Consider the following 22931-nt stretch of genomic DNA (forward strand, 5'->3'; position numbering starts at 1 on the left):
TTTTGATAAATATGACAACTCTTTTCTCCTTTAATCAAACATATGGAAGAATTCCCTTCACAACGTCCTATAGCACAAGGTCTTTAAATTGCCCGTTTAATCAAAATATGATTTAAAAACCCAAGAGGTACCAATTATGAGCATATAAAACCGAAAAACGTACCATCAAGGGTCATTTTTCCATTGACTGATCATTCCAGGTCTATTAATGGTGGTGTATTTGCATCCTATGAGGCCAGTTGCATTGGTTACATTTGTTATGACAATCACTGACCCACAGATTTCACATACATGGGGGATATGAAACTAAAGTGACGGGTGTATCTGTGTTATATGCTCTGTGACACGTCCTCTCCTTCCTAAATTACTAAGCCTTGGGTCACGGACTTCCACATCTGGATCTGAAAACACTCACAGTGTTCCTCCACGATTATACATCTATTACCCACATCAAATAAGCCAAGATGCACAGATTTGTACTCAAAGCCACGTCAAAGTAAACAGGGAAACACGTCAGCACACAGGTATGTGGACGCAAACACACGTACAAAGAAAACAGGGAAAAAAAGTAAAGTAAATATGGAAACTGAGGTTTGTGTTGGTGGGTAAACAAACACAGTCAGTGTCTGAGCTTTGTGGAGATGTGCTTATACAGTAAAGCACCTCACATGGCTAGAAAGAACATCAGAGAACAGCGAGCTGTGAATGAACTGCCCTTATCAGCCACGTGCAGCTCCCCACCACTGGAGGGGAACTAGTAAATATCACATGCTTAATTAGAACCAGACACGCTACTCGTCTCAACTTCCACAATGAGTCTTTCATCTCACAATGTTGTTGCTTCAATGAAATCATCAGGGTAAAGAACACAATCAAGAATTCTGAGATTTCCCGCGACGGTTCTTTCATAATATAAGGCAGTAATTTAAAAGTGACGAAACTCCAGCTGTGGTCCTTTTACATGTGAGTCAGTAAAGGGAGATTTCTTGAGGAATGGCCAAAAGAAGATGCTACAACACCTCAACTGAAGCGCTGAATAGATGTGGAAGTGATTAGAATTGAAGCGTTTCCTGAAACAACCTGGAATCCTGCCGTACCGCTCGAGGCGCCGAGGACTCCTCCCTCGCTGCTATCAATACTAGACATCAGCTTGTTCTACCAGAAATTCCTTTCTCAATTCTCAAGCAACGAATCAAGCACAACTTTGCTTTGCCCCCTTCGCTTTTAGTGGAAGGAGGGACGGTTGTCAAGCATGGCAATGATCCACGGAAAAAGCAGAAACAAATGGCGAAAACAAAACGCAGGCCGCACATGCACAGTTCAAAGTCAAATGTCACGAATGAGTCACTAAACAGCCTGATGGGAAGTACTCAGAGCGCAGTCAGAGGAGGTCACAAAAGTGTGTGGAGTAAGTGATACAAACAGAGCCAGAGAGGAAGGAGAAAGGCTAGAAGGAGGGGGGAGAGCGGCTGCATGTGGCTGTGAGGTCGAGGATGCAGATGGTTTCGGCGGTTTACACCCTGCTCAGGCTAACAGGAAGCGCTGCAGCTCCACAGCAGCTTAGCTGGAAGTCATATCGTGTTATAATATTCACCTCATAGGTCAGTGGAAGATTGTGTTATTGTTTGCAAGAGCCGCTTTTTAATTAACTTGTCAGTTTTAAGGTTAGATTAAACACTGATTGAACAGCCCGCAGCAACTTGTTGTTTTTATTGCCTGACTGCCCTTTACTCGTTCAAATTTGGTTTCCTTTTATGGGACACATTTGACAATAAGAAGTACATTAAACGCCTTCTAACACAGCTGACAGGTTGAAATAAAAAAAAAGCAGGCATTTCTGTGCACTGATCTAACCGCATTGTCCTTCCATGACTACACTCCAGCCCCCTCCTTCCCCTTCTTCTCTCCTAATGAGTGGACGAGCAGACAGGCTCTGGCTCCAAGCACAGGTCAACAACTTAAAAAAAGAATCCACAGTGGAAAAGTGGGTCATCTTCTCTTGACAGAAAAACACAGACACACACTAATGCACATACACTTGCACTCTTAACACCAACGTGGATACGAGCTCTTTAAGGTGCCATAAAGTGGAAATAGTTACTGAATGCATGTTGCTGGCTTCAGTCATCTGAACTCACACAGTCTTTACTCTACACATCACGGTTGACAATTGAAATTAGTGTAACATTATGGCTTTTGTGTGTGTTTAATGTCAAAATGAATTACCTCAGCAAGAACAATTTCACAATCAAATCTTATTTGTGTAATCTAAGAACACAAGACATTACGGCTTAAAAAAAAAAAACCCAATCTCAACTGTAACCCTGTCCAACAAAACCTGAAACTGAGTCAAGAATGAACCAAGAATGAACCAAGAATGATTCATATGAATACATGCTTGCACACAGCCTGCACACATTGACAGAAACCTACTCAGAATAACCCTATGACTGAACAGCATGTAGGTCAACCTGTGGTCAGCTGATCGGTCCTGATCCTGTCTTCTGTGAACAGAAAGTGTTTTAAACCACAGTTACAGCAGCACTTCAACAAGCACATATAGTTTATGGTTTGAATTACAGTTGCAAAAGACACAATAAACATGAATGTGAAAGCATAGTTGAAATTAATATTTCTGCATTTAGATTGGCTAAGACGGCATATTTTAAACAGAAATACTACTAATTGTAATTGCTTCATCTTAGATCTAATTCAGTTGCTCAGCTGGCCTCTGGTAACCCCTGATCCAGCCCCATACATGAAAACCAAATTGTTCTGTGTAGAAACACTAGTGGACAGTCACACATATACACACACACATGCACACGCACACTTACCCGGAGCCAAGCAAAGTCCCTGCACATCTCATCTCATTCCCTTCATAGCGCAGAGAAAAGACTCAAGTGTCACAAATGCTCCTTTTCCCGCAGAGGCCAGTGGCAACTCTCAAAGCTTTTGCTGCTTCCCAGCCTCCTGCCAGCGCCTTATCACTCTCACTCCCTGCACATATCCCTTACTCTGCTCACTCTTTCTTACTCCTCACTTCCTCTCTCTTGTCCCGTCTTCCTCTCCTTCGCTCACTCTTCTTCTCCTCCCTTGCTCTCTGATCTGTCTTTTTCCCTTGTCCAGCGTCTGCACAATGCACATCAATTATTCAGAGGCAGTCTCCCAGTTTCTCCAGCTTATCCAATCAGAGCCGGGCTCTGCACTAATGGGCTCCTGCTGTACCTGCTACCGGCTCCAACACACTCTCGAGACAGCGGGGGGAGGGAGGGAGGGAGAGTGGGAGGGAGGGAGGGGGGAGAGGGATAGACAGAGGGAGCAGTGGAGACAGCCGGGGAGGAGGGGGGGATGAGAGGAAGAGATAAAGACAGCGAGCCGACGCAGACAAACAGGAGCAGAGATAGAGAAGGCAAGATATTCCAGTGCTTCTCACCTCTGTCGTAAGGTGCTGTTATTGATGTGTTCAGTCTAGCTCTTCATTGCCCTGTTTTCGTTAAGCTGCTACACAGAGAGACACACATGCATGATCCAGCAATGCGACTGCCATTTGTCAGGAAGGGCAAAGAAAACCAGAAGAAGAAGAAAAAAAAAAACAGCCCTGCAAACTCAGATTGCAAACTTGCATAAATGGGTGGAGCTTAATATGCTATGCAGGCTGGCTGGACGCCAAAGCATGAGAGAGGAAGTAGGAGAAGGAAGATCAATCTCTTCCACGACAGACAAGTTGTAAGTTATCAGGCTTATCAGAGAGGGGATTCCTGCCCGTAGGACAATATAACCTGACAACGCCCCCCCTGCTCCCCGTCTTCATCAGAGGCTGCTTTGTAAATCCGACTAACAAAATCCATCAGAGATGAGCAGCGGAGGCAGGTGGAAGGTGAATCTGAGTTCATCTTCACTTCGCCTGCCCCCAACTTCACCCAACATGGCACGGAAAATAGATCACCAACTGGATGAACCAACAGGAAAATCTAAGCTGTCATTGTTCTCTCTCTCCTTACCTAAGTGTTGAGATGAGCCATGCAGCCGGGGAGAGGGAAAGCCCACTGGCCTTGTGACAGATGAGGGAAGTTTTCTTTTGTGTGGCTTTTTTCTCCCCCCAGTCATCAACAGTTTCACAATTACCCCCATGCTGAATTGAAACACACACACACACACACAACAGTGACATTGTTGGCCAGAGATTTAACTTAACAAGGGTGTGTCACACGCCCCTGAGGGGGTTGTTGGGTGGAATGGGGGGGTTGTTAGTTGAGTCTTGAGGTGGGGGGTGATAAATCAGTCATCCCTGAACAAAAGGAGGCTTTAAATCATCTGCTCATCCGGTTTTGACAAGAACAAAGTCTCCTGTGTTTGGAGTACAACTGCTGGGATATTAGCTAAATGAATTTGCTTGCAAGAGTGTGTAAACCAAACCAATTAAAGAGCAAGTGATAGAGGACCTGATCAGCCAGAGGCAGCAAATGTAACTACCCCAATAAGTATTTCCCTGTGAGTTTTATTTCTATAAACTTTATAGTAAAGTTCTGAAGGTAGTTTTGGGGTTGCAAAGGGGTTTCATCATCTAAAGCGAACTGCTGAGTGTCAGAGAGGAGGCCCGCCTGCTAAAAATAAACCCCGTTTCCTGTTAATAATTCAGCGCGCTGCTCTTACTCAGCAGTAATTAAATATAAAAGTCTGTAAGGTTGATTGGGTCAGTAACAAAGGATGCCTACACCTTCCTCTAGTTCTACACACACAGCTCAAAGTTGGAAAGAAAGACAGGGCGAGAAAATCAGTCAAGTGAAAGTAAATTGAAACAGATAAGTGGAAGACATGTCAGACTGTTGTAGACTGTAAAAAGGAGAGAGAGAGAGAGTGTGTGTGTGTGTGTGTGTGTGTGTGTGTGTGTGTGTGTGTGTGTGTGTGTGTGTGTGCAGGCACTAACCCACCGCAGTGAGTCCACACAGAGTCTAATGGGAGCACTTATTTTCAGTTGTTCATTCTCCTGCACTTCTCTCTGAATTTAGAGGAGTTATGGGCTGGTGAAGTGTGTGTTTGTGTTTTTCACAGGACTTGTGGTGAGTTGCAGCCCCACCCTGGAAGTTTTCTGTCACTGTTGACACAGCGGAGTGGCTGTTTTACCTGATGTGAAACAACAGATTACCCTGCTAGCACGCTCTGCTGACTGACCGGGCGCCGACAGCTCTGCCAGCAAATTTCCTTTATAATGTCAGATGTGAGTGGGTGGGAGGGACATCAGCAGCCACCCAGAACAAAGCTGAGCTCGTCTAATCAAATTCTCCCTTTTCTTAACCATCTGAAGTAGGGAAACTACTCTAACATACAAAACATCAAAAAGAATGATTATGGGTGCAGATAAAAATGATATTTTCACTGACTCTTATACCACAACACACAGATATAGTTTAACCATCTGCTTGAATTCTGATATCAAGTGATGCCAGCAAATACAAACAAATTACTATTTTTGCCAGACAAACAGACGAGCAACAAGCAGCAACCTGTGCCTGACTTGAATATTAAAAGTGATAAAAACAGAGGTATCATTCCAGGGAGGAGCTACCATTAATCCAGAGCACGTTAAGACATGTTGAAAACATAATGCGCATTCACAACAGCCTAAGTCATACTTAAGATTCCATTAAAATCTAATCTACACAGCATTGCCAAGTAGAAGAGGTGAAAAAAGTTTATATAAAAAGTAAATAACTTGTCATAATAACAGTTGTACATGCTTATTATTAGAGGTTTTGCTACACAAAGAGAAGTAAACGATCTGTTGAGAGCTTGATGACAGAACGGTCGATTCAGCTGAGGAAGGAAACGATAAAACCCTTGACAGATTACGTGGATAATCTGATTTGTAGTCTGCTGAACCTCACAGTAGGCCAACAGCTCGGAGTTTACCAGCGTTGTGCGTATTTGAGAGGCAGCTGCACACCTATTATCTAATGAGCCTTTCTGAGTTGGAAGTCTCTTTGGAGCGGACTAGAGATTACAAATTATTAGGGGTGAAAAACAAAGATTTAGAAACGGATCTTAGGGCACGGCCTTACAGGATGCCTACACTAAACATTCAAACCTGGAAGTCATTTTATTCAAGGGGAAATTTGCAACGATGGTAGGTGGGAGCACGCTAACAACGTCGAAGCTGTGTATCTTCGCTGGCTCGGAGAGTTAACAGTGCTAATGCTACATTGCCTAACAGCAGATAAGTCTCTTCACCGGCTGATTCCAGATTAGAGCAACGCACTAATCCCCCAGGCTTCACTGCAGGGTCGCAATCTCCAGACAGCTCAGCAGCAGCAGCAGCCTGCTGTTGCTGAAAATCTCTCCACTTCACTCGACAGGTCTCACAGGACAGCAGTTTACACTTTTATAGTGGGACTAGGCCTTTGTAGTTTATTCATGGTTGCTCGTACTTGGAAGACGCTGACAGACAAACACGTGCAAAAAGAAGACTGTAAACACAAGACTTTTCTGTAAATGTAAGACCTTCTAGTAACTTTACTAAACCATTTTCCAAAATAAAAGTCTGATTACCCTGTATTTGCATGCAGTCTACAGTTTTGTACATATAAGTGAGTGATACAAATGTCAATCTGATTGAAAAGTGAAAAAAACAACTGCTTTATCAATTCCTTATTTAAGTGACACTCTGAAAGAAAAGTGTCAGCATGATTGATCTGCAGTCTTGAGAATCTGCCACTTCCCCTGAGGAGCTCACAGACAACATCCAGACTCCTCCTTGGCCTTTGTCTGGGCTCTCAGGTGTCAGAGACCCTCTGTCGCCATGCAGACTGTCAGAACGTCGTGCTGGAGCTGCACAATTAGACACACATTCACGCATGCACGGGCACATACACAAATGACCGTGCAGATAGCTAACAGAGCAGCAAAGGCCAAATGCATGTCTGCATCTCTGTTTATGCATTTTTATGAGGATGTATCTCTGGGTTTAAGCAAGTACCACGTCTCCTCTGTCGCCCCCCTCGTCCGCCTCCTCAGACAGACATCCTTGTGAGAGAGCTAGGACGGACGCTCAGTGAGTAAGATCTGCCCTGAGTCACGTCTGCCTCCCACCCCGACAGCCTGCCTGCCTCGTTTGATGACTGGCTGCATCCTATCTGCCTCTCCCTCCCTCCCCCTGCTCCCCTCGACCCCGCATAATTACACTACAGTTCCCATTTGTCCGCCGTGCATAAACAGCTCTTCCTGAAACCCAGTGCTGTCTTCTATTAGATCCCAGAACCATCAGCAGGGCTGAAGATGATTCTGACTGTCAGCCGGGCCCAGCCAGCCAGCCAGTCCGAGCCATGCCTGGACAACAATCACATTATCCCGACACAGGAACACAGACAGAGAGAGAAATAGAGCAATCAATATTGTACACTGACGTCTGTCTGACCACTTAAGTTCCTCCCCAACAAGACGCTTCCCACCACAACTGAAAGCGGATATTCAGCTTGAGTGAATGTTCATATCATGGACCATGTGAGCAGAAAAAAAAGCAGAAACTGATACATTTCTACCTTCTGTGGATTGAGTTGCAACACATTGCAGCTTGTATGAGGAATGATGGGATACAATTTCAGAGCGTTACCGTCAATACTGTTGCTGCAGTTCCTGTTTTGGGCCTATGGAATATACGCCTTGTCAGAAAAACAAAGAAATCCGACAGTTAAATCAAAACATTTGACTCTCATTAATGCTACTTATACAACTGCTGAACAAAGGTTTATCTGTGTTCTGACTGGCTGGCGATGGCTTTGTCAGGTCTCTGTCAGGCAGAGTGAGTGGTCCAGCACACATCAGCGACACCTCTCCAGCCATCCATCTCTTTCTTTCTCTCTCCCTCCCGCCTCTGCACGTTTCACTTTGATAAATGTACAAGAACAGGCCGCTCCTGCAGGACTGTGGGAGGCGGCGAGGGGAAGGTATGGATCGGGGGGAAATTGGATTTGATAGATAAATGTCTGAGGATAGCATTACTGCTCGCTCTTTCTCTCTCCTGCTTCATGTGTGCGTGCATGCAGGCTGTACATATGGGCCTGTATGGAAAAGCTGTTGAGTAGACTGTTTTGTTTTGTTTTTTCAGAGGCTACCGCTCAGACAGCTCATCTCAATAGCACATTAATGTTTAATAGGGACTAAAAATATCTGACATTATAATGCTCAATGGACTTTTTGTGTGATGTCTGTGGTCCTACGTCACTGGATGAAATCAAACATTTCCAGAAAACAGTTTAATGGTAACTTTAACAAACATTCTTATTTGTTTTTAAGTTCCAAAAAGAACAAAAATAAGTAGCAAATAAGGCTTTCTTTACTCATAATCATGACTTTAGGCTGTGATTTTATGATGTGTGATTGTTTGTGATTTTTGTTTTACTTGATGAATGACTATTTGTAGCATGAAGATCAATGAGCACTGCGTCGTGAACGCTCTAACAAGTCAACAGCGGTAAATGGCATGATGTATGAACATGCATCTGCTGGCATTTTGTCAAAGTGGTGGGTCTTACCGGCAGACTTGGGAGTGAATTTGTCCCTGTTGGCAGCACACACAGCCAGCAACCTGTAGCCCAGATCCAAGTCAAAGCCCTGCTGAGCAGCGACGCGACTCACCACCTGGAGAAAGAGCAATGGACTGTGAGTATAGCTGCTGTTCTGCATTGTATATCAATAAATAACAAAACCATATCCAGAAGTGCAGATTTTAGGACGGATGCAGCACATACATCTACCTAATTTAGAATACCTGCATTTGCCCCCCTACAATAGAAACATGAGAAAAGACGAGGACTTTTATTTTGAAAAAATGTTATGACATCAGAAAACTTTTCCAAATCTAAGCTTAAAATCAAAATATTACATTTCTCTCATTCAAAAATTGACCAAAACTAAACTGTTTGCACAAATCTGATTCTATGTAAAAGAAACAAACAAAAAAAGTGCAAAAGTGAAGCAACTAGTGACTATCACATCAGAAAAATGTTATGTTTTGGCTGAACTGCAAGCTGTGCTTAGCAGACAAGTATGGAAACAAATTAAAAATGTCAGTAGTAAAATATATATAATATGTTTCTTTCAGAGTTGATTAACACCTGTTGGCACAATGTTGTACAATTTGATTCTAGTTTTATTTTTTATTCATGCCAAACAAATAGATAAAGAAAAGTTGGAATCAAAAAAACTCCACTTTTGTTTAGTCTTTTTAGTGATTAAATGCACTATAACTGTGATACTACACAAAAGACATTTTTAGTTGTTTCCAATGAGGTGCAGGACTTCTCCTATTATATTATATTATATTATATTATATTATATTGGCATAACATACAGACTATACCTTTTATTATTTTCTGCAGTGAAAAATTAGTTCAAAGTGAGTAAAAGTGTTACAAGAGCAAAAAACACAGAGAAGCTACTTGGAATTCAGAGGGTTAGAATGGAGGAAAACCAGTGTTGGGACATTTTTTCTCAGAGATTCTCAAAAACAAGTAAGTTGCCAGCCACTAGGTGATGTTTTTCAAGTGTATTTTTAGAAGTGTTGTTTTTGTTTTCCCAATTTTTTAGAAGCTTCAGCAAGATGTGATTCTGTGCTATGTCTGACCACTGTTTTAATCTGTTATGACCAAAATGTTCTCTCTAAATAATTTCATATTAATTAATATGGTGTCACAATATAAGGTGTCACTTGCACATATAAAGATACCGTACATAAAATGACAGAAGACTTGACCGTTGACTCAGTAGCTATAAATGAAAAAAGGGTGACCTACAGGAGAATAAATAAAAAGGAATCTATCTATGATAAACTGGGCAAATTGAATCATGACTGCTACATAAACAGTAGTAAACAGTAGGCCATTGTTCACATTTTGAGCCACTTCTATCATTAAACTTGACTTTCCTTCAGAAAGATACTGTGAACAGTCCCACACACAGACACAGTGAGATTAATGTGGAGTCTGCAGTCTGGACTGCTCCAGGGATCCACAGTCGGGACGAGTCTGATGACTGCATCCTCCTCCAAGAGAGGCAAGAGAGCCAAACCACAGTCGCTCTGCAGAACGAGCAGAGTTTCTGAAAGGTGATCCTAAAACAAGCCTGCTCTGGCCCCAAAAGTGAACAGTTTGTCTCCTAGCAGGAGGATGCCTGTTCAAATACTCCAAACAGATGAGGAAAATGTAAAAATAACAGGTACTGGAATATTTTTATCGTTGATTAGAGCCCATTTCCAGAGTAGAAAGAGGTTTTTTTTTTTTTTTTTTTTTAATCAAGCATCCCCTGAGTGACTGTTAATGACTTCAAAAACAAGCTGAACATTTATGGGACAAGAAGCAGAACCCTCTAATATTAGGGGATGCTGAGTGACGTTAAACAGGACTCAGGAGGTCAGGGGTAAATCATTATTAGAAGGGAACCACTTCTGCTTTTATCTGCTAACAGATGACATTAACTCCTCCGCTCCTGCTGACCTCAAAACACACATTACCATTAACAAGGTCAGCCGAGGTGCCTTTTAAAGCGTCGACATAACAGCAAGCAGTGATCATAAAGAGCCTTTGTTACAGGTAATATAGCTGCTTGAGCACTGAATTAAAGCTGTGGAAACTACGTCAATACCAGTGTTTATTTGATTGTTCTAATTAATAGATTACAATACATAACAATGCATTTCCACGAGAGTTGTATAACATTTATCTGAAGCTGTTTAGGAGGGATAACGCTGTCAACATGATCTATTCAACCGAACCGTATTATGCAAACTATTCTGACAAACGGTCAAATCATGTTCTTGTCAATCGTTTAATTTCCTGCGTGAGTGAGTCTGCCCTACAGTTTGCACGAGGCAGGCAGCCAGCTACGGAGGCTAGCATAGATTCAACATGGATTTAACAGTGTTTCACCTCATAAGCCTTTTCAAGCTTAATCTCCCTCTGAGGATGTACATCCAGGCCCATATTCCAGTCAGTATGAAAACAGCGCTGTAAACGGCTCTCAAAGGTTAGTGGGCCATTCACATACTTGTTTATCTATTTGCTGGAGAAAAAGACAAAAAGCACCGGTTTTGTACTTGTTGATTAAGCGGTTATATGTGAAAGGCCGCAACAAGTGAACTACGTGGGAGATTTTATTAAAGTGTGTGGCTAGAGATGGAAATAACACATGTGTACATGCACTGTTAGCCAGTGTGCAAAAAAAAAAAAAAGACAAAAAAACTATTATTTTTGTGTAGTACTGACAGCAGTCTTGTCATCTTTCATTGGCTCTGGAGCCACCGAGGATCAGATGATGGCCTCAACACGCCCAAGGGGAACAAGCGTCTCCACACGAGGCTTACATTCGATTTGCACAGTCATCTATAAATTTCAATTCAGCCCTCTGATACAAAAACCAGCATGGAGACAAAATCCTTGAAAGAATGCGCGGACTTGTTGCGTGCGGTAATTCTCCAGATAAGCAGCAGTTTGCTCTCGGAGTCTGATGAAACAATTTAGCTGATGGAAACAGCCCCATGCTGAGAGGGATCTCAGTGGCGGGCTCCATTGTATAGCTCTTTATCAGCCTTTAAGAGGCTTTTATTGTGATTTACACATTAATGAGCATTTATCTGTTTGATCACGTGAACACTTCAGCTGGGAACAATGTTTCCTCAGTGTTACAAAGACTGATCTCTTAGCAATAAACATGTGCAACATTCTTTTCTTTGCGCTAAAGACTCTTTCACGCATGTCAGTGTGTATGTAGGACTGTGTGTGAGTTTTCTGACACACCTGGTGAAAGCCAGCTCTCTGGCCCAGCGCCCAGATCGATGAGTAGTAGCTGCTGAGTTGAGAAGTGATAGCCAGAGGTGACAGGCTACTCACAAAAATGTTCATGCCTCTTTTGTGCATGTACGTGTATGTGTATAAATCACAATGTGGAAAAAAAAAGCTGTGGTCTTCTGTAAACTAGCCTCTGACAGCTTCCCTGAAATGGATGCAAACCTGGTGCAACAATAACCAGCTACAACGAGTTTATAATCCAAATGTCAATCCATGATATAAATCTTGTTTCGGCTGCTGCTCAATCTAGGTTAACCTAAGCCTAAAATCCTCTAAACTGGACACGTCATCCCATCTTTTTTTCCCCCCCAAGTATCCAAGATGTAATTATTGTTTTGCTCACGTCTCCTGAAAAGCACCTGAAAAACTCAACAAAAAGCCATAATTAGTGTTTGCGTACCGTCAGACATCCCATGAGACTTTGCTCAAAAGGTCGCTGGAAGGCCCGGGGATCTCCACACCAGTCGAGCAGCTCTGTGGCTGCAGAGTGAAAGTTGGCGGGGTTCTGTAAGTGCTGTGCAAACAGACAAAAAAGGAGACCGCCATTAGAAACAATGGGAAATAATGACTGTTATTTTTTTCACATTAAGTACAAATTGGAAAAAAACAGAAACCAAATCGTTTCGCTGCCCTGCGTTCTCCCTCCAAACTGCCTTGATTTAGTGCCTTGTGTTTCTGCACAACCCTGTGAGGACCTTGACTCTTTCCAATGTACGCCCACTCAGGGCTCTGCTGCATTGTGGGAAGAAGATCACACCCATATCAACAATGATGCCAGTGTTTCTTGTTAATCTCTCTTGGCAACACCCATCCCTCACCCGCATGACCCACACAGCAACCAAATCTTTCCCTACAATCCTCCTTCTATCTCTTCCCCTCATTCATTGCCTGTTTTCAGAGTGTAACAGAGCCTCGGCACCAGAAGTCCACTGGCTGACTTGGCTGTGCACAAAGAAAACAACCTTGGTCCTGGCAGCTATGTGTGCAGACTCAATACGAGCCGTTGGTGTGTTGTCTAATCTCTTTCAGTCTCTGTCTGTCTCTCTCGCATGTTCACTGAGGCCTGAAACAGTTGAGTCTTTTCTTCCCAGTGTCTGAAGGCTACTGAGGCTGGCAGGACACAATAAGCGGTTTTAAAATTGGGCTCCCTTTCTTCGAGGCTCAGGAGGTTAATAGCTCTGAAATGGCGCAGAGCGGCAGCTTGTTCAGTCGGCGAGATTGAGCCCACTTGAAAGCATTTATTATTCCCATCTAGAGCTGAAGCGTCGTGTTTTGTGTGTTCTTGCAGAGAAGGTAAAACTATTGTCTTTAGGGGGCAGCAGAGGTGAGCGTTTTTCAAAGGGCAGCTTTTTGGCAACGTGTGACAAAAGAGCTCTTCGTTTGCGAACGCGGCGTGTCGGGCCTGGTACCCGCCCACAGAGAAATTCTCTGAGAGCTTCCAGTGATATCATGGAGCTTCAAGAAAGGCCTTGAGTGACTCATCTTTTGTGATGTAAAGATTAGCCATTATAGAGTTAGCTGTGGACTCTCAGGGGTTTGACTGCTGATGAGGAAAAGCAGGGAGAGCGGGAGAAAGTGAGATGCTCTCGTTGAGTGAGAGGGAGGAGAAGAGCCTGTTCTAGATGAGTGATATAATCTGGCATTATTGCTGCTTGATGGGAGGCGTATCGGCCTCCAGCGCGAGAGGAATCAGAACTAGCACAGCAGGGGCTGTCTGTCTGGATCTGAACTCACAGCTCCTCCTGCTGTAGCGCTCGCCACCGACTCTGCCTGACAACCTCGACTCTGGTGCGAGGGGGAGGACAGCAGAGGGAAATGGCTCTGCTGAGTTTAGGGGAGGAGGATGGGGCCTGAGCTGTTCTTGTTGTTGTTGCTGTTCAGGGTTGGATGAGGACAAGAACGGGGAGGTGGGTGGGGGAGAGAAGGCTGAGCAGCAGCAGCAGCAGCAGCAGCAGCAGCAGCAGCAGTGATGGGGTTTCAGCACACAAAGAGCCAGACGTTTGACAGATTGTCCTCAGCGAGATGACGGACTGACTTACCCCCTTTTCAGGCCAGCCAAGGATCAGGCTGTTCAGTTGCCTACCTGGCTACATGAAAAACAACATAACACCTGGCTCTCTGCCAGCGGCTTTCCCCAAACCAAAACAACACCCTGCTGGCACAGTCGCCACCAGCTCAGAGCTCACTGACTAACTCAGTCCCTTTGAAGTCTGCTTCGCTATGAGCTCTATTACAGCAAGCCAAGGAGTATATAAACCAAACTACAATTAGTGCGTTTTATTAAGCTAGACGTGTTAAATCCAGCTATTTAGGGCTTATCAGTGACGCCAAGGAAAGTAAGTGGAGAAGGTTTTGTGAAGTGTGCCGTGTCAATTTCACCAAATTTGAAAAAAAAAAAAGAAAGAGCTGACATTTGAGAAAAAAGGATTCTGACATCAACCGGTAGTGGATACATGCAGTCAAATTAAAAAAGCTGAGGCAATCAGAGTCTGTACAGATAAAGGTTGGCATGCGCAGGAGTTTAGGTGGGAATGAGGGGATGGTAGGTGGGTAGGGGTGTATCAATATCGACAGCAGACACAGAGAAAAAGTGATATGTTACCTTATAATCATGAGCTGGGAGCCCCACCATTCACTGATTCACTCTAAAGCATGGTGTCATATGGATGTTGGGAGATATAAAGGATCACACCCACATAGCATAAACAAATATGCCCACAGCCCGCCAGCTAGCCAACCAGTCTATGAGTTCTAGTAGACTATTAATCACAGGCAGAGGCGGTAGCCTTGGGTTATGTCTGTCTGTCTATCTGTCTCTGTCTTCCTGGCAGTGAGGTGTCTCCTGAAAGCTGACAGTCAAGGAAGCATTTTAGCAAAACCACAACAAGGACCGATACACGTCAAGAGTCAGGAAGACGGGAGCAGGAAAGGGAGGGAGAGAAGAGAGCAGAGTCTGTTGTGTTGCTAGTCTCTTTGAAGTCTATTCTTGTTTTCGCTGCCAGATTTACCTCCCTCTCTCTCTCTATGACCCTGTGCAACATGATCTGTGTGACTGGAGCTAATGGGCAGAAAAACTGATGCCCATATAAGGTGCAGAGAGGAGAAACTAATGTAGGATTCTTTTAGCTTTGCCTCTAGAATGTATGTTTGCATATCAGTACAATAAGTGATCGGAGGCCTACAAGGCTCCCACACATGGGTCTTCTTACACACCTGTTTGATGCACTGTAGCCTGTCATTGGTCTGCTGGATGTGCCGGTCCATCGATGGTAGCGTGTTCATCTTGATGCCTCTACCGGGACTCCATTAAAAGTTCTTTATTCTGCAAAAGAAGGCGAGGCGGAGAGGTACATCTGTTAGAGCTGTCAGGTCCCCCCATGTGGAGAATTTGTGGCATGTAAAGTTCAAACGGCATTTTAGTAGCTTGACAAATATTCAAACTGAGCAGCCAGCTTGCTTATGCACTGACTCACTGAAGAGCTTGATCTGCCTCGAGCACATATTTTTGGCAAATGCATGAAACTGAGATGTTCCACAGCAGCACTGTTAACGACAAACGGAAACATGATGAAACTGAAAGAAAACTTTCCCTCGCTTTATGCTGGCGACGGGAGAAAAATGTCACTGAATTTGAGAAAAAAAAAAAGAAACGTTATCTCCCTTTTAAAGAAGCACGCCTCACAGTCAAGGTTATCAGTGTGGACATAGACAACTAATTTATGCTGACATCAAACACAAGATAAGGTTCAGCTTCACAGCATCGCTTTCTAGTCTGTGTATATTTTGTTGAGATCCAACAGCGAGCGGCGACAACAGGAACGATTCCAGCCATGTGCTCACTACTCCGACCATCTCAGAGAAATGGACTGAGCCTGGATTAATAGGCATCTTGCTGGTTTGCCAGCGAGGCCTCCGTCCCTCACCATCCCTCTGTGTTTATCTCCATCAGTGCTGGTCCGCCCCACATTCCTCCACACAAAAGGCCAACTGAGAAACCACAGGTGGGGGTGGGGGCAGGGCTCTAGAAAGCTGCTCAGCGCTGATAAAGGGTCCCCCAAGATCCCCCGCTGTGAGAAACAGAGCGAAAGAACGAATGCAATGGAAGCGTAGTGCTCAGCCGGAGAGTTTTCATGTGTAACGCTCAGTCTGGTGTGCTTATCTTAGAAAGAGTACTGCAAATATGCACACTCTTTTTCTCTCTCACACACACACACACACACTTAAGAGCATGTAAACACAAAAGCTTGAATTCTTCACTTTGATTAAGCGTAAAGGTAAAACTTCAAAGGAACACTTTGAGAATAAGACTGTATTACTAATCCTCTGAGCTTAAGCATTACCAGAGTAGAATTACCTGGAGTGCACTTACAAAGTCCTGAACATCAGCGAATACGCTGCTCGCGTTCGTGAAGAGGAATTAGGGAGCGAATGTGGTCAAACGGTGGACAGAGAAACGTCTCTTGTCAGGTTGTGTTGCACTGGTTGCTGACTGTCTGTGAAAAGTCCCCACAAAACACCCACATTTGCACACTGCAGGGCACAAAGTCACTCCGACCGAGCATAACATGACCGTAACTTTGGGCGGCCTAATTCTGCCGAGCTGCTGTGTCTTCCAGCGTCCAGCAGATGTCTCCCTCTCCTGCTGCTAACCAGCCTGTCTCCTTCACACACTACACCTGGAGCAAGTGGTCCAGGGAGGGCTCCTTTAAGCCCTGACAAGTGCTACAAATCCCCTTCAGCAACCAGGCAGCTCCACACACCGCTAACAGGACACGCTCCAGCCCAGAGCTGGCTGTCTGACCTTGTGGCTATTGATTAACTGTTTCTCCTCCAGCTCCCCTTGCTGCTGTCCCAACACATTGAAGCCAAGACTGAAAAGGAAAAAAAAAAAAAAAGGAGGGTGGGGTGGAGATAGCTGCATTTTTTCCCCCTTCTTGTTTCCCTTCTTCCTTCTGTTGTATGTCCACAAGGTCCCACACACACCCTTCCTCCTCCCATGAACATGCAGTGCTTTTGTTAGTCGATGAAAAGACAGGCCCGCAGGTTCTGAAAGGAAAATGAGTGAGGTGGAAATGCAACTGGCCGGCCAGGTTGTGTTCAGTCAGCGGCATTGTAACTGAGATAAGAAGTCAATCCACCTGGCTGACTGTCCAGGCTGACAGACGCTCCAGCACCACACCCCCGTTTAGAGGAGAAAAAAAAAATTGTGTTGCATAACAGATGATGCTTCAGTGTAAACATAGCAGAGCTCCTCCTGCTGCCCCACATCCTCACCTCTTCTTCTTTACTGTCAAAATAAAACATAGTAATCTGTCATTGGATCATAGGAAGGGAAGCTGAATCTTATGCCAACAAAATACTGACTCTCCATGCTCGCTTTTCAACAGATTCCCTGAAAAAAACTTGTGTGTGTAGCCGCAGCAACAATTTTTCTGTTCTGTTTTGACTTTGTTGGTGCTATTTCACCAAAGATAGGCCTGCTTAATCTTTGTCTACCCAACATCTTAATCAGCTACAGTCAGCCCTGCTTACCAGAGGTGCAAAGGAAAGGATTACACATCCAATTATGATGTGCATATTATAACCTCCCTTTTAAACAGCAGTGGGAGGACGCCGCTATGAATCAGAGCAGAGTAACAAACCACAAGCAATACTAACATCCAAGGAAGCTTCTGTCTCTTTCTCTCACTGTCTCGAACGCACACACAAATACTTTTCCCTCCTTCTCTCTTCCTGAGCAAAACAAGCTGGGGGAAGCGGGGCAAGAAATAAGTGCTCTGAAACAAAAGAACAGTAATATGAAAAGCAGTGAAGTATGGCGGGAAGGGGCCAAGAAGGGCCAGGCTTGGTGAGGAAAAGAGAAAGAGGGAAAGGAGGAGAGAGAGTGTTGAAATTATCTCTTCATTATCAGCAGCGGCACACACACTTATTCATACTCACACACACACACTGTGTATGATCACTCATAGCATGAGTGATTTCTCATTTCAGACAAATGACTACCAGCTTTGTCAAGTGCAGTTTGCTTTGTGAATGTGATCAGTCGGTGGGGGTTACATGGAAGCAGTTACGCTGCAGCTCATGATAGACTCGGATGCCGTGCACTGCGTAGGAGCAGCACATTAAGAGCAGGGCCGGGTGATAGCGTCGCAATCAGTGCAACCATGATAGGTCAATCAGAGTATTTTCTAATATCAATATGTATGAGGGCAATGCAAACGTTTGCTAAATTACCAAATTAAAATGGTACAAGCCAGTGTTGCACTGTGATGGCACGCATTCAATTAAACAGAATTCAGAATCTTCTGTTCCCTGCCTCAAGGGCCATGACTGTGTAATTCACACATATAAAAACTAACAGTAGAAAGAGTAAAATGCACAAAATTTCATGGATACTCAACATGATGAAGAGTGGAAAAAGCACAACTGTGTGAATTGGGCTAGACACAAATCTTCTTGTTTTCCATACAGATTTCTGATGGTATCATGTTAGAGTATTGTGCTGTACATTGCAGACCGAATATCAGAACCAGTATTCACCTTTTTGCCAAATATTGGTGTCTTTACCTTTTTGAACTAATTCTAAAACATCTATTTTGGCTCTGACGCATTTAGCTCTCTTTTCTCTAATGTCCCGCCCACAGCTCGATCTGATTGGTTCATGTAACGACCTGCTATTAGCATCGAAGGATAAATGGTGAAAAGTTCTTTAACTAAATGCATAAAAAACAAATTTAAAAAGGCATTTCAATTTCAATATGTGTAGGAGTTTGTGTTTTTTGTAATGCTGACACCAAGATTTTCAGTTTCCCTGCAAATGTACATTGATTCTTAATATAAGTTATCGATATCCTTGATTACGAATAATGGGTATCAAGATCGGCTCTGAAAAATCAGACCAATCAACGTTTGTGTTACAGATAATCTCATATGACGATATGTGTAATATTACTCTTGTACACTATATAATATGGGCTATACCTACTTTGGGTATTTATTATTTTCATATTTTATATGTAGTGCTTTTTATGATGTGTATTTATTTTGTTCTTATAATGTATATTTGTATATAGCTTATCTTTTGCTGCTGCTCTTACTTTTGTTCTCTACCTTTTTCTTTTTACAAATACAATTCTATTCTATTCCATGACTTTGTGACTGTGCAAGAGGTCTCACTGTTCTTGTCAATACTCTAGAGATGAAGGTAACAACACTTTGCAACCTGTTCGTTGTGCTTCTGACTATGAATGAATTAATGAAAAGTGAAAATAAAGTCTTTATAGGTGTAACAGAAAACTGAAATTTGTGAAATGATAAGGACATGGCTCTATCCTAAGAATATCGACAGTTGTTAAACAATTATATCAATTTATCAGCCATATTAACAAGTGTAGATATTTTCCTGAAACTGATTATTAGATTATTAAAGTTGGAATGGGTGTCACAAGGCCCTGAGGCAAAAAGCATAGCATGTGCATTAGAGATTCTAAGCTTAAGGTAAATAATGGCAGATTTTTAGACAATAGTCTGCACATTTTCTATGTGAGGATGTTTTAATGTTTAATCTTCCAAAGCTCAGTCTATGCTGTATGCAAAGTGTAGATGGCAGTGCTGAACAGTATAAAAGAGCAGCGAGGTGAAGTTTGACCAGACATCATCTTCATGATGAAAGGGAAGACCAACTATCACTCCTGCTCTCTGGACACAGTGGGGGATCTTCTATTCTCCTCATCATCTTCAGTTATATGGCCACAGATTTCCTTTCTCTCGCCACTGTGTGCTTTTTGCTCTGCCTTTCTATAGCCCTCAGACATCATTAGAGCCACCCAGCATGCAACTCCCTTACACCACCTTCCATTTTCTGTTCTATCATTTTCTTCTTCCCCGTCCCTCATATCTCAACCCTCCTGCCACTCTTCCTCCCCTCTCCTCCTCCTCCTCCTCCTCCTCCTCCTCCTTCCTGGGGCCCCGTGTGGGAGCTGCCATAACAGGAGGTGGAATGGATTCATTTGCTCTAATGTGGTTTGGGCTGCTGCGTGGCACGGCACAGAGCGACACTTTATCCCAGTGCACGGAGCTCCTCTCTCCTTCCCTTTCTCTCCCTGTCTGCAGTTCATGTGTTTTCAAACAGGCCAATCAACACCACTCAGCTGTGCTGGCCTCCCTCTCTCTCCCTCCCACAATCTCTGCTCTCAGTGTGTCTGCAAAAAGCCACCAGCCATCTCTCACACACACTATTATCTCTAGTGGCAAACTCCCATTGCCACACTGTTTCTTTCTTGCTCTCATTGCCTTCATTTTCTCTGGTCCACTCCAGTCTGTCCTCAGCTACAGCTTCTTGTTCGTTTTTTTAACACAATCCTACTTCCATCATCATATTTTTTTGTTTTTCTGCCTTGTTTCTGCCTATTTTCTAGACTCCCTGCTAATCCTTTCCTCCACTAATCTACCCCTCTCCTTTTCCCTCTCAGCAAAGCTGACTATTAGTCATATCGCTCCCTCTGGGCTTTATAAAACTCAACCCCTTTACACACCATCATAACCAACAGCCTCTATAAAAATGTGAAATGACTTGTCCCAGGGGTGGAAAAAAATAAACTCCAAATGTTGCTCTTTGTTTATCTTCTGTTTTAATGTGACAACCACAGGAGCACCGGGCAGCTATGTGACACCCAACACTGCAATGCAAACAGCTGTGATGTGGGGATATGTGAGCCGCTCTGTTGCTGTCTATAAATATGGAGCTTCTGTTGTGGAGTATTGCAGGTATGCGCCACCAGATACCCCAGGGAACAGCCGATTATTTCACTACTCAAAGTGTGAGATCAAAAAAAGAGCACAATGTAGTAGGTACATGGAGAAGTGGCTTCTCTTTCAACTAGCAAGATTCAAATATGAGAACATTTTTGAAATAATTTCCCTGATCATGACAATATTTTGAGGATGGCAGCTGTTACATGATATTTAGACATTAGATTTTTGCAACTAATAAATGCATTTACTCTATAAATTATCTTTTTAACTAATTTATTAATTATTCACTCTACAGATTGGCATTTTTCCCCAGTAACTCTCTGAACCCCAAACAGTTTCTGTGCATATTCTTCTCCTGTCAAACTTTGATACTGTGGGATAATTTTTTCTCTGCAATATAAAGTCCAGCACCTCCTTGGAAACAGTACAACCATGGCTACAGGTAACTCAAAAATGCCTTCTGTGCAGCATTACAAAGTTATAATACCGTACATCATAAAAAAGGAAGAAAGAAAAACAACTAAAGCTAAAATTCTTTGATAAGCCCCAAGATTTTACCAATACCTGCAAAATAAAAATGGTGACTCTACATACTACGCATATTTAACTACTTACATTTCAATTTGCTTCCAGACTTTTCTCATTTTTGCTCTGTATAAGCACAATGTACACTTACCCAACCTAGTTATAAAAAGTCACCCAATTCTTGTCACATGGCTGCAGGGTAAAGCTGAGTTAATAAAGACTCACCAGTTGCATCAAAGAGCACACCAGTTTTTGTTCTTTACAGAGTCTGGTTCAAGCAAATTATTTATTTTTGGTACTTTTCTGAATTAGATATGTAGAATGAAGTCATTTGGATGATTTTAAGCCTAAGCGTGGTTGGGTTTCCCAACCGAACAGCACATCAGAGATGTTGAGTTTAATTACTTCCAGAGAGTTTGAAATCTGAAAATTATCTCCGTTTTGACAGTTTCTGGCCCTGATAAATGGTGTGATTTTGGCAGTTTTGTAAAGAAAACACTGCTTTCAATCCTGCCAGCAGGTTTTAGGGCTCAGAGGGTGAATGACTCTTAATAATTCAAAATGCTGTTGATGAAATTTCTGTTATTCCACTGATACATTAATCAACCAACAGTTGTAGCACAAACCAACACTGATAATTGGATAAAATACACTGATAAAATGATTCAACTAATAATCATTTAAGCATTACAAGATAAAAATTTGAGGAATATCATGAATTTTCAGTCAGATCATCTGAACTGCAATAACGCTTTTAAAATCAGTCAGGAAACCAAAACACTTCAAGTGTTAATATTTCTGCCTTAACAATAAGTCTAATAACTGCTTGCATGTTAAAGGTGCCGGCTATAGAGGGAAATCCACAGATAATTATTACCTTGCTCTGTTCCACTCTGCTATATGGAAGTTTCGAGTCTGAGCTCCACTCTGTTTTATTTTACTCTCATTGTTCTCATGGAAGCTTTTTCAGCTCCATCAGAAAACCTGCTTTAATGAGAAAATTCTGATAAATCCTCTGCCTAATAATTACTAAAAGGCAAAGTTAGCAACTAGCTGGTGAATACAGTGGGGCTTAAGAGTGAAATATATCTGTGGTGAATTAGTGGAGACCAAAAATAACACTAAAGTAAGAGTCAGTGCTGCACCTATTGGTCAGAAACATGACTACAAATTATGCTAATGTTGCTCCACGTCTATTTTCTATGAAAATGAAGTGCTGTTGAACCATAGTTTTGCCATATATCAATTTACGTCAGCTTATGACTACAGAAATCAGTAATTAATATAACCACATGATAACTAATCACATATTTAGTCATGGTACCAAAATACTATCCAGCTCTAGTGTCAGCAAAAAGACGATCTGCGCCACGTTGCTCTCTATTTTCACGTTTGTGTGCCGTGTCATGCTGGTACAGACGCCCATGTTTTTGTTTTTATTGTCTCAAGTGGATTAATAGGCAAAGGCCATCTATCTAACCATGAGATACAAAATCAGGTCATCCATGAGCAGAGCGGCGCTTGAGCACATGATGAATGAATGAACTCCTTATTCCATAGAATGTTCCAGTTGCTGAGGACTATAAATACCAGCTGGGGAAAGATTGTATGTCCTGGCTGCCACATACGATTTTCCACTGTCACGAAAGGCAAGATTCTATCACTCGTGATGCACAGGGGGATGAAGTAAGTGTGTGTGAGGAGAACACGAGGCCAGTGTTTGCAGCTTTTATCACTGTACCAGGTCTTCTGAGAACGGTCTGAAGTACTGAGCCCTTTCAGAGAAGGAGTGCATAAATCTCGTAAGGTTTA

At 42.9% G+C, this 22931-nt stretch overlaps 1 protein-coding gene across 7 annotated transcripts in view; it reads right to left on the reverse strand.

Moving 5' to 3' along the window:
- zmiz1a (zinc finger, MIZ-type containing 1a) overlaps positions 1-22931 on the reverse strand; it is a 101667-nt gene that overhangs the window by 15886 nt on the left and 62850 nt on the right. For 5 of the 7 annotated variants that reach the window (XM_035951902.2, XM_035951900.2, XM_035951898.2 and 2 more), the window contains 3 exons: positions 15054-15162; positions 12241-12354; positions 8532-8637 (listed from right to left, as the gene is read on the reverse strand). In XM_035951902.2, the coding sequence (XP_035807795.2) occupies positions 8532-8637; positions 12241-12354; positions 15054-15122 (289 nt within the window). In that variant the 5' untranslated portion in view covers positions 15123-15162. Of the gene's footprint in view, positions 1-2837; positions 3126-3436; positions 3581-8531; positions 8638-12240; positions 12355-15053; positions 15163-22931 lie in introns of those variants that run through there. The other 2 variants (XM_023278263.3, XM_023278262.3) reach the window with 2 other exon arrangements.

Source organism: Amphiprion ocellaris, chromosome 16 (assembly GCF_022539595.1).
Source record: "Amphiprion ocellaris isolate individual 3 ecotype Okinawa chromosome 16, ASM2253959v1, whole genome shotgun sequence".
NCBI classification, from domain to species: domain Eukaryota; kingdom Metazoa; phylum Chordata; class Actinopteri; family Pomacentridae; genus Amphiprion; species Amphiprion ocellaris.